Here is a 12,500-nt window from a genome sequence, read left to right as displayed (position 1 = left end):
CTTAAACTAACCAGACTTTAACAAACCAGGCTTAAACTAACTAGACTTTAACTAACTAGACTTTAACTAACCACTAGACAGACTTAAACTTACTAGACTTGCACTAACCAGACTTTAACTAGCCAGACTTTAAAGGGATAGTTTACACAAAAAAAGACTATAACCAGACTTAAACTAACCAGGCTTTAACAAACCAGACTTAAACTAACCAGACTTTAACTAACCACTAGACAGACTTAAACTGACTAGACTTGCACTAACCAGACTTTAACTAGCCAGATTTAACTAGCCAGACTTTGAAGGGATAGTTCCCTCTAAAAACCAGACTATAACCAGACTTAAACTAACCAGGCTTTAACAAACCAGACTTTAACTAACCACTTGACAGACTTAAATTTACTCGACTTGCACTAACCAGACTTTACTAGCCAGACTTTGAAGGTATAGTTCCACTCAAAAACTAGACAGACTTAAACATACTAGACTTAAACTAACCAGACTTTAACTACCAGACTTTAACTAACCACTAGACACACTTTAACTTACTAGAATTGCACTAACCAGACTTCAACTAACCAGACTTTTACTAGCCAGACTTTGAAGGGATAGTTCTCCCAAAAACCAGACTATAAACAGACTTAAACTAACCAGGCTTTAGCAAACCAGACTTAAACTAACCAGACTTTAACTAACCACTAGAAAGACTTAAACTTACTAGACTTGCAATAACCAGACTTTAACTAACCACTATAACTATTTAACTAGCCAGATTTGAGGGCATAGTTCCCTCAAAAAACAGACTTAAACTAACCAGGCTTTAACAAACCACACTTTACCTAACCGGACTTTAAGTAGTCAGACTTTAAAGTCTGACAAGTTAAAGTCTGGTTAGTTAAAGAAATAGTTCACCCAAAAATGAAAGATTCCTGTTAATGTACTCACACACAGGGTCATCCAAGGTGTAGTTGTCTTTTTTCTTCAGTAAAACATAACAGAAAATATTGAACCCGTTCTCTGTGGAATGGTGGCAAGTTTTTTTAGAATAAAAATAAACACATGCAAACAAGTCCCAATCAATAGCCGTGGCTCCTGATGACGCACTGACGTCTTGTAAAGTGAAATGATCACTCAGTGTAAAAAATGAACATCTTTTATAATATGACTAGCTTTAATCCACAGCATCGTCATATAGGTCTAAGCCAGGGGTCACCAATCTCGGTCCTGGAGGGCCGGTGTCCCTGCAGGGTTTAGCTCCAGCTTGCCTCAGCACACCTGCCTGAATGATTCAAGTATACCTAGTAAGAGCTTGATCAGCTTGTTCAGGTGTGTTTGATTAGGGTTATAGCTAAAATCTGCAGGACACCGGCCCTCCAGGAACAAGTTTGGTGACCACTGGTCTAAGCGGATATGGAAATGTAGAGTAAATGTATTTCAGGGAGCTGATGTTAGAATATTTCATTTAAATTATTGGTTGTTTTTTCTTTATCTTAATAGTACTGTTAAACGCACTGCTGCCTCTAAGCTGTATTCTAGTAAAAGCAGGGTATTTGTGCACTGTTGCATGATGGGTCAATAAAAAAATACAAATAAATTACAAAAGCTAAAACCAGTCCAAATGACCACCTCGTAGTTCTAGTTTTAATGTTCCACTGGAATAAAGCTACATTGGATGAGCTGTGGGTGAGTAAATTAGCAGGATAATTTCTCTTCTGGGTGAACTGTCCCTTTAACTACTCTATCAACACTGCTGGAGCGCCATCTGGTGGCGGCACTTAGAGTAACGTACCGGGTTTCTATGGGAAATGGAGGTGAATTTGAATTTTTAATGCTTAAATATGTGCTTGAAACTGCATGAAAATGTAATTGTGTCACTTTTGTGATAATTTATTTTAGTAAATAGGTAATAATGATTATTTAAATAAAATAGATCTCTGATTTTTCATCAAAGTTTGTGTGGGTTTCTGTCTCTCTCTCTCTGTGTTTGGGTTTGTGTGTGTGTATGTGTGCAGGCGAGTGTGTTCTGGCTCTGAAGTCTATGATCGGCAGCACAGCGCAGCAGTTTCACACGTATCTCTCTCACCGCGGCGAGGAAACCGGAAACATCCGCGGCTCCATGAGGGTCCGCGTGCCATCAGAGCGCATGGGCACCAGAGAACGGCTCTATGGTGAGAAACACACACACACACACTCAATCACACATTAATTACACCGACTGTGTGTGTGCTGAGAGCCACAGATAAAAGGCGGAGCTTAACAGTTAAACCCCGCCCCTACTCAATATTCATCTTCAGTTGGAAACACATCATCAAACTTAATTTCCTTAAGCTGATAATAAACTTTATGTGTGTGTGTGTGTGTGTGTGTGTATGTGTGTGTGTGTGTGTGTGTGTATGTGTGTGTATGTGTGTGTGCTCCTCAGAGTGGATCAGTGTGGATAAAGACGACATGGGCGGCCCAAAGGGCAGAACTCTTCCTCCTCGAACATCACATGATTACGTCAAGTGAGTCTAAACACACACACACAAACACACACACACACATACACCCACACACACACACAGTAGCAGTGTTTCCATCCAAAGATGCCTATTAGCAGTGTTAATGTGAAGCAGTTAAACGCAGTGATGCTTCTGTTCCTGCAGACCGACCAGCAGCAGCAGCAGCAGGAAACACGGATCAGCAGAACTCAGCAGAGTCTCAGAGGAGGGAGAGAAGAGCAGCACCAGCAGACACCCACACACTAAAGAGGAGAACACGCACAACAGGTCTACACACACACACACACACACACACACACACACACACACACACACACCCATACTGAGTTGAGTGTAAAAGTTAAGTTAGTTTACGGTGCATTCACACGGGGTGTCAGCGTCATGTTCGACAGTGGGCGTGTCTGAAGTTGGGGCTGACGCGATCATCATTGCAGCATCAGCCAATGAAATTAGTCCGCAATCAACTACTGTCTGAGCTGGTGTATTTGCATACAGCGATCTGATTGGCTGACGCTTCAGTTGGCGCTTGAAAAGTTGAGAAAGTTCCAACTTCTGCAGCGAGCAACGCCACTGTAGCGGCGCCGACAGATCCACAATGCAGTTCAGCAACGCCTGACGTCACCTATTCAAAGTGAATGGAAAGCCTTTACACTGTGAATGGGCCGTTAGAGCTGTGTGTGTCTAGAGTTTTGTAAAAGGGCATCGGGGTTCTGAGATATGAGGGAAAATAATTGTCAAACAACCGTAAACATAATTTGAGTGATGTTTAAATAATTATTAATAACTATTGAGTGAAACGAATCTTTGTTTCTCCAACAGAGGCAAGCAGGATCCATTTGAGAGCGACGCCACAACATGCAAAAACAGCTTCAATAACCCCGCCTACTACATTCTAGAAGGCGTCCCCAACCAATCGGCTGCTCTGGCTTCTGATATACTCCCAGGCTCCGCCCTCCCTCCGCTGGCCAATAAGACGACGGCTCCCCCTGCTGGCAGTGTGGGGAAGAGCAAACCTCCCAGTGGAAGCTCCGCCCAGGGCCGCTGGCAGACATCTGGACGCTCGGTTCGACCAATCAGTGAAGAGGGCTCATCGGAGGATGATGGGAATATTGTACCCCACACTGGCTCGCTGAACCGCCCCCCACCGGATTTCCCTCCACCGCCACTGCCCAAGGCTGCTCTGGAGATGTCAGAAAACTCATTCGGGAAACCGCGGGTATTTTCAGATCTCGCTGACGGTAAAATCCCCCCGCCGTCCAAACCATTGGTGTCTCCCGGCTTGACTCCACCCCCAGGAGGAGGTAGGGCTCTGTGATAAAAAAAAATTTTACTTTATATGTTACAAATGCAATGTAAACAAATAAAATAAATTCTTCATATTAAAGATCCTGCATGTAGTTAAAGATCGTTTACATTTAATTAGTTAACTTTACATAGTTTACAAATGACGAAAAGATGAAATGAGCGTTTAAGTTTGTATAGCAAAGAATTTTCTGTATGTAGTCTTGCGTTTAGTCTTTGCTGTATATAATCTGACGTGTTCGTGTGTGTAAAAGCGCCATCTACTGGTGATTCTCAAAACAGCCACAGCTCAGGTTTTCCGTCAGTTTATTCTGAACACAGTTATCGTTTTGCTATTTAATTTCAGTTCTTTTTCAGTGATTGTTGATAGTTTCGTTTAGTTTAGTTGTCAATTATTGTGATCTTTTAAAAAAAAAATTATTTTAATTAACGAAAATGTTTCCACCAATAGTTTTAGTCTTAGTTTTAGTTTATATGCTCGAATATGCAGTCATATCGATGTTATTTTTATACTTTAAAATGTCAAGAAGAGTCACTTATGAGTGGTCAATATTAACTGATTGAATATATTGTGTGTGTGTGTGTGTGTGTGTGTGTGTGTGTGTGTGTGTGTGTGTGTGTGTATATATATATATATATATATATATATATATATATATATATATATATATATATATATATATATTATATAAATAGTCCAAACACATGCACTATAGGGGAATTGATTAACTAAATTGGCCGTAATGTATCAGTGTGTGTGTAAATGAGTGGTTATGGCTGTTTCCCGGTACTGGGTTGCAGCTGGAAGGGCATCCGCTATGTAAAACATATGCTGAAATAGTTGGCGGTTCATTCTGCTGTGGCAACCCTTAATAAATAAAGGAATTAAGCTGAAGGCAAATGATTGAATAAATACTGTTATCAGGATATATGACTCTGTGTTTTGCTCATTTCGTCCAGCCCCAGGAGGAGGCGTGGCCTTCTGTATAGAGTCTCCACCTGTGTTGAGTCCAAACTCCGCCCCTTTCCGTAGAGGGGGCGGCGCCTCAGCGCTGGATGATCAGTCGTGTTCGGTGCTCCAGATGGCCAAAACCCTGAGTGAGGTGGAGTATCCATCGGGCAGGGAGCGCGGGGCCTCACAGGGGCCGACAGGGCCACAGCTGAGGGGTCTGAGCTTCCCTTCACATCCCATCCAGGAGGAGAGCATCGCTGAGGACCTGCCGGAGGAGGTGAACACACACCAATACTGAACCAATGCTATTAAAGGGGAGCTATTATGCAGAACCTGTGTTTATGCAGGGTTTGAACTCAACAGGGTGTGAATATCTCCAGCCTCTAATGGGAAAAATGAGTTAACTGTGTTTGTTCTAATCAGACTTATTAAACACTTTGATTGACATTCTCCATTTGTACGTGTCATCAGAGGGGAAAAGCCCCGCCCACTAGTGCCCATCTCTTCATCTCATTAGCATCTTCAGCAGCCCTGAGTGAGAAGCAGCCGTCTGTCCATTAGCCATTAGAGTGTTTGAGCTGCTGAAGATGATGTCAGCATAGACTAAGAGGATTATAGATGTGGAGTTTCTGATAACGTGTGTGTGTTTAGGGGGGTCTGTGGGGTGCTGAGAGCAGCAGCAGTAGTCTGTCAGTGGACTGCAGTGTCGGCGAGTGGCTCCAGAAGCTCGGCCTTCAGCATTATGAGGAGGGACTACTGCACAACGGCTGGGATGACCTGGAGTTCCTCAGGTACACACTCACACACACCTTATAGATATACAGAAATGCAATGGAAATTATTTTCCCATTACCATAACGAACTTTAGACATCAAATTGCATTATAAACATTATCATACATTATAATATTTAAAGCAAATTTAAATTGTGTAGATGCACCACAAAAGTATTTTAAATTAATATTATATATAATAAATTGTGCTATGAAGTTAAAAATTAAATTTTAGCAATTTTTCAGTGTAATCTTTGGTGTTTGTTAGTCATTATTCATGCAATAATAAAGGATAATGTATAAGGAATAATTAATGTCACATGATGCCTGTTACTTTTCTCATCCGCTCATCAATAGTTGATTAAAGTATTCATCCAGTGCTTGATATGCTCATCCAATCACATCTCTCTGCTGCAGTGACATCACCGAGGAGGATTTGGAGGAGGCGGGGGTTCGTGACCCCGCCCACAAGAAGATCCTGTTGGCCAGCCTGAAGCAGCAGCAGAAGTGAGCCAATCACGATCCGGCCTCAGCAGCTGTGCCTTCCTGACAAATATTGCACTGGTGAATCTGACCTGAGAACAGTTTTAATTTAATCAGATGTAATAAAGTTGGTCGTTTATAGCTCAGCATTTTATTTAAACCAGTTTCACTACAGCCCTGCCCTCAGCTTCCTGTCGTCAGGAGGAAGTGACATCAATAGAACATTCCTCACCTCCAAAGGTGACTGAAGCGTTAACTATTAATAACTGCATGCTAAGGAAAGGGAAAAAAGCCAAATCATTGTGACTTGAAGATGTTCCCTGATGATTTGTGTGTATTTTGTGAGTTTTTGTGTTGTGTAATTTGTATGGAAACTTTAATTTACAGTCTGGTCGGCAGGCGAATATCAGACTTTTATTATGACACACCCGCCACACAGTTAATATAAGAGGACTTTAAATATGGCAAACACTCCTAATTCAGATAATAAAGAGGACTTTTATTATGATACTCTCATAAGTGAATATGAAAGGATTTTTATTATGAAACTGCTGGTTAAACAACCTGAGGACTTTTATTTGCAGACACCAGTCAGCAAATACAAAAGGACTTTTATTATGATACACTCATTTGTGAATATGTAAAAGTACTTTTATGATACTGCATGTGGAAAAAGCTGAGGACTTTTATTACAACACTCATCAGTCAGCAAATATAAGAGGACTTTTATTATGACACTTTAATGACTGCAAATATAAGAGGACTTGTGTTATGATAAACACTTCAGTCAGGAAATGAGGACTTTTAAAAGGATACTCATATGAAAGGACTCTTAATATGATGCTTCAAGAGACTTTTATTATGACATGCTTATCAGTCAGAGAATTTAAGAGGATTAAAGACAAAGGTAAAAAAAAAATCGGGACTTTTATTACAACACAGTTAGCAATAAAAGAGGAATTTTTATTATGACTGCCAATAGTGAACTCGAGAAAGGACGTATTATGACACTGCAAGTGACTATCAGAAGACTTTTATTGTGACATGCTTATCAGTCAGCGATTTTACGACTCATGACACTGCAGGTAAAAAAAAAAAAATCTGAGGGTTTTTACAATTCCAATTAGAGGACTCTTATTATGACAGTGTGTGATCAACAAATAAATATGTTTTATTATAACATGCCAATCAGCTGTTAAAAATCAGAGGACTTTTACCAGTGTTCTCTGATAATTTACATGACTCTGTGTCTAAATAAAAGTCCTCTAGCGTCCACCTGTCATAATAAAAGGACTTATTAAACTGTCTGGTCAGCAGGTGAAAATTGGAGGACTCTTATTATGATAATGTGGTCAGCAGGTAAAACTATTTGTGGACTTTTATTTTAACTCTCCAGTCAGCTGGCGAAATATCAGAGGAGTTTTATTCACCTGCTGATTGGAGCGAATAAAACTATAACAGCTGTCATAATAAGAGTCCTCTGATAATTCGCCTTTTGATGAGTGTTAGATTGTTTTAATCTGATGATTTTATTACTCAGTCTGTTCAGCGGGTGAAAATCAGAGGACTCTTATTTTGACAATGTGTGGTCAGCAGGTGGCGCTGCAGCTTCATGTTTATTTGTGTTTTAGTTCTGAGATTTTCAGATGAGTTTGTTTCCTCGTTTCACTTATAATCTGTTTTATTTAACAGTGTCTTTAATATTGTTATAAATATTATGGGGTGTTTCTCCCGAATGCATGCGTATGTTCCAGCAGAATATCGTTGTTTAAACTTTATTCATTTTCCCCCCTTCCCTTATTTCCGTATAATCATAATCCTCTGAACATTAATATCTGTTATTGTGTTAATATTTGTGTTTAATGGCTTTCTGTTCATTTTCAGTTTAATAAAAACTAAAATCTAACATGCCTTCATGTTGTCAAATTTAATTGATTAGTGATTTTATATGTTTATAAAATGCTTATTAAATGTGTGTCTCATGTTTAAAAAAAATTTTTTTTTTATAATAGATACATAATATTAGAGGACTCTTTTTATAATTGTGTGGTTTGCAGGTAAAAAAATGAAAAAGCTTTTATTATAAAACTATCAGCAGGTGAAAAATCAGAGGGCTTTTAGTTTCTGGTCAGCAGGCGAACATTAGAGGACTTTTATTGTGACAGCGTGATCAGCAGGTGAACAAAACAATGAGGACTTCTATTATCTATTAAAACAATCAGCTGGTGAAAAATTTTTATTATTTTATTATTACACTTCAATTAGCAGGTATAATTCAGGGGACTTTTATTTTTACACTCCAATCAGCAGGTGAAATAGCAGAGGACTTTTATTATAACAACAATCAGCTGGCAAAAATTATAAGGGTTTTTATTATAACGCCAATCAGCAGGTGAAAATTAAGAGGACTTTTATTACAGCACCAATCAGCAGGTGGAAAAATCAGAAGACTTTTATTATAACACCAGTCAGCTGGTAGAAAATCAAAGGACTTTTTTAAACTCCAATCAGCAGGTGAATAATAAAAGTCCTCTAAACTGCACCAGCTAAACACAGTCATAATAAGAGTCCCCTGATAACTGACATACTTTGAGGACCGTGAAACTAAATGTAGTGACGTTCACCTCTTGAGTGTCATAATAAAAGAAATGCTTGTTTTTGTTTATACCTGAGGACATTTATTGCCTTCATGTTGTCGAGTTTTTAAATTTAATTGGCAGTGGTTTTATATTAAAAGTTATCTTATTAAATGCGTGTCATATCTGAAGTATCAATTACATTTATTTCAATCATTAGTAGAAAAATCAAAAAGGACTTTTATTATAACACTCCAATCAGCTGGTAAAAAAAACTCTAGACTTGTGGTCAGCACGTTAAAAAAAATAAGATGACTTTTATTTTAACTCTCTAATCAGCAGGTAAACAATGAAAGTCCTCTAAACTGCACCAATGACTGTAAAAAATATGGACGACGCGACAGCCCTTTTTCCCATTGAACGCCTTGAGGGCAAAACGCCTGCTTGACGGGCACAAACTGTCGCAAAAGACAAAAGAATTGGAGCCTTGACATGCGCAGAAGGATTGTCTGATGGAGCCAGAGGAGGAGCCGCGAAAATGAGCGGAGTCGAGCTTCCAATCAAACGCTTTATGTAAAATCAACCACGCCCCCCGAACTGCTCAGCATGCGTTTGCTGTCATATCAACACAAATGGATGTAATAACGTTAACAAATATGAGGGTTTTATATATTCAATCGCGCCAGCTCCAGGCCGCAGCGCATAACTTACTCGCGGCGTCGCGGGCTGATTCCGGCTCGCATGTGGCAGCGCCTGCTCGCTCGGCCGCCGCATCTGGCTCGATTGACTCGGGCTGGAATCGGGTAGTGGGTCCAGGCATCCGGAGTAGGTCCAGCAGAGGTAGTCAGTCTGAGCTCTGAGGGGTAAGTCTCCGGCAGCCGGAACTGTGTTTTGCTATCTGGGTGGTTAGGCGTGTATCAGCAAAAGAATAAAGCCCGAAAAAAGCCCTGAAATTAGCGAATAAACAGTGTTCCACCAGATCATGTATGTCGGAAACTATAGTTTACTGCTGAACTCATTTTCTTTGAGAAACTGTCAATCACCGCTGTCAATCACGATGACACGCCCAGCATTAAATTACTGCTAAAAACAAACTGTTTACAAAAATGAAGATCTGCACCTATTTCAGCACAATAACCAGTGCCTTAATCCACCAGAACCATCTTTCGGGACATTTTATTGCAAGTGAAATTAATTTTTTTATTTGGGCTCAAGTCTCCTTCATTAACACAGAGGAGGCGGGCTTTATGATTTGTACTGCAGCCAGCCCCCAGAGGGCGATCTAACGGCCGAAACCTTCACTCAAACACAGGCTTGCGGCACACTTGAACTGCACCTGCTAAACACACTATCATAATAAGAGTCCTCTGATAATTCCCCTTTATTATAACACCCCATTTAGCAGGTTTTATTAGCCTCTGATCAGCAGGTAAAAAAAAACTCAAGTACAAGTGCCCTGTCATACTATCAGAACTGTGTAAATAAATGTCACCTAATTTTCACCTGTTGTGTGTTAAAATAAAACACAGTCCTGTTTTTTTTTTTTTTTTTTTTTACATGAGGACTTCTGTTGCCTTGATGTCAAGTTGTTGAATTTAACTGACAGTGGTAATTTTATGTTTTAAAAAAGTTGAGGACTTTTATTATAACTCTCCAACCAGCTGGTCAAAAAATCTCGACTTTTTTTTATGGGCGGCAGATGAAAAAAAATGAGAGGGTTTTCATTATAACCCTATAATTAACTTGTGACAAATAAATGCCCTCTAAATGCACCTGCTTAACAAACTATCATAATAAAAGTCCCCTGATAATTCACATGTAGACCATGTAAACAAATATACTCTGACGTTCACCCATTGAGTGTAATAATAAAAGTCCTCAGATTGTTTTTTTTTTATACCTGAGGCCTTTTATTGTCTTCATGTTGTGGAATTGTTAAATTTTATTGGCATTGATTTTATATTAAAAAGTTATCATATTAAATGCGAGTCATATCTGAAGTTTTAAATACATTTAGTTTAAAAATTTAAAGGACTTTTATTATAACACTCCAATCAACTGATGAAAAAATCCAATCAACAGATTAACAATAAAAGTCCTCTAAAATGCACCTGCAAAACACACCATCAAAATAAAAGTCCCTTAATAATTCACATACTTTGAGGACCGTGTAACTAAATGTACTCTGACGTTCACCTGTTGACTTTCACAATAATAGTCCTCAGATTGTTTTTTTTTTTATATACCTGAGGACTTTTATTGCCTTCATGTTGTAAAATTATTCAATTAATTGGCAGTGATTTAATGTTAAAAAAATCTTATTAAATGTGTCATATCTGAAGCTTCAAATGCATTTAGTTTAAAAATGTAGAGGACTTTAAAGGACTGAAATTCATGTTGTCAAAATGTTGAATTTAATTGACAGTAGTGATTTTATACATTTATAAAAACAAAAAAAGAGGACTTTTATTATAACACTCCAATCAACTTGTGAAAAATAAACGTACCTGCTAAACACGCTATCATAATAAGAGCCCCCTGATAACTCACATACCATCAGGACCATGTAAATAAATGTACTCTGATGTTCACCTGTTGAGTGTCATAATAAAAGTCCCCTTTTTTACTAAGGACTTTTATTGCCTTCCTGTTGACTTATTAAATGCATGTCAAGTCTGAAATTTCAAATAAATTTAGTAGAAAAAGGTGAAAATATTTTATGATTTGTGCATGTCTTAAGATAATTTTATGACGAAATACAAATGACGCTCTTTATTGATTCTCAGTGTCTTTATTCAGTGACTTTTTTTTTGATTAATATATACAGCAGGTCATTCAGGAAACACAATGGCGTGCACTGGAGCCAGAAAACATAAAAAAACCTACATCGTATTTATATTAATATTTACAAAATATTTCTCAATAAAAGCCTAGCTTAAAAAAATCATCTGACCTTCCCAACAGTTTTTGTTTAGTTTTTTTCTTTTTTTTTTCATTAATAAATTAACTACATGTGGCTTAACTACGCTTATTTCTGGGGTCACACACACACACTTAGACAAATAAACACAAACACACTCGTCTCGCTCGCTCTTATAGACAGAAATACACACAGAAACAAGCATTACACACTCAAACACACACAATCACTCACAATTTCTCTCTTACACATTCATGCAAACACACAAACATCTCTCTCACACACACACTGAACAGAAGTGCCGACAGGACAGTAAGTAAAGCACATCAGCGTACAGTAAGAGCTGATCTGGGATCATCAGTTAATGCCCCATTAAGATGAAACTGGCCATCATGTTTGTTTGTTTCTGCATTAAATCATGTTGTTTACAGTTGAAACTTCTCATTTAATTCACATCTACCAAATGTAGACGCTATTTTTCCTGCAACAGTAATCAATGGTTCACATTTTTGGGTGAACTGTCCGTTTAAGACACAAAGTGTAGCTACTGCACTCTGCCTTTGGATGGCAGTATATCTACAGTTAACCTGCTTCTAACTGAACGTCTGCCAGAAGATGTGTGATAATAATAATAATGCATTAACAGATGAACAAGTGAACTCTTAAGACTCGTGCACACCATGATTATTATCGCATGATTATCGTCGACGTTTAACACCTCACGACTAAACGAAGAGCGCTAATGTGAGCGTGCACACCAAATGCAAAAAACCCTAGACAAAAAATTGTCATTTATTTAAAAAAAACACTTAAAAACTGTCCAACCAATGAGATTGCAGCTTTTGTTCATTGTTGAAGTTACACTAAAACACCACTTGGTGGCACTCAAGCACAAAACGCTCTAGCCGATTACGCAGAAATTTGTTCTGAGCTCTGTTTAATTTTATTTTATGGCTCGCGACTTTTTCCTGCAAATATTTGAATAGGGCTGAGGCTC

The 12,500-nt window shown here is 38.6% G+C and overlaps 2 protein-coding genes across 4 annotated transcripts in view; one reads left to right on the top strand and one right to left on the bottom strand.

Moving 5' to 3' along the window:
* The window catches only part of inppl1a (inositol polyphosphate phosphatase-like 1a), a 51,731-nt gene extending 43,813 nt beyond the window's left edge, over positions 1-7,918 (top strand). Inside the window, exons 22-28 of one of the 3 annotated variants that reach the window (XM_087282450.1) lie at positions 2,010-2,165; positions 2,420-2,501; positions 2,643-2,765; positions 3,318-3,799; positions 4,761-5,029; positions 5,404-5,543; positions 5,942-7,918. In XM_087282450.1, coding sequence (XP_087138576.1) covers positions 2,010-2,165; positions 2,420-2,501; positions 2,643-2,765; positions 3,318-3,799; positions 4,761-5,029; positions 5,404-5,543; positions 5,942-6,035 — 1,346 coding nt within the window. In that variant the 3' untranslated portion in view covers positions 6,036-7,918. 3 annotated transcript variants of the gene reach the window in all.
* A 3,436-nt stretch (positions 7,919-11,354) lies between these two features.
* phox2a (paired like homeobox 2A) overlaps positions 11,355-12,500 on the bottom strand; it is a 9,032-nt gene continuing 7,886 nt past the window's right edge. The window contains 1 exon segment of the mRNA NM_207070.2: positions 11,355-12,500. This exon segment is cut by the window's right edge and continues 687 nt beyond it. The gene's annotated coding sequence lies outside the window, so the exon portion shown is untranslated.

Source organism: Danio rerio, chromosome 15, assembly GCF_052040795.2.
Source record: "Danio rerio strain M-AB ecotype USA chromosome 15, GRCz13ab, whole genome shotgun sequence".
NCBI classification, from domain to species: Eukaryota; Metazoa; Chordata; class Actinopteri; order Cypriniformes; family Danionidae; genus Danio; species Danio rerio.
This window is presented reverse-complemented; position numbering and strand designations above follow the sequence as displayed.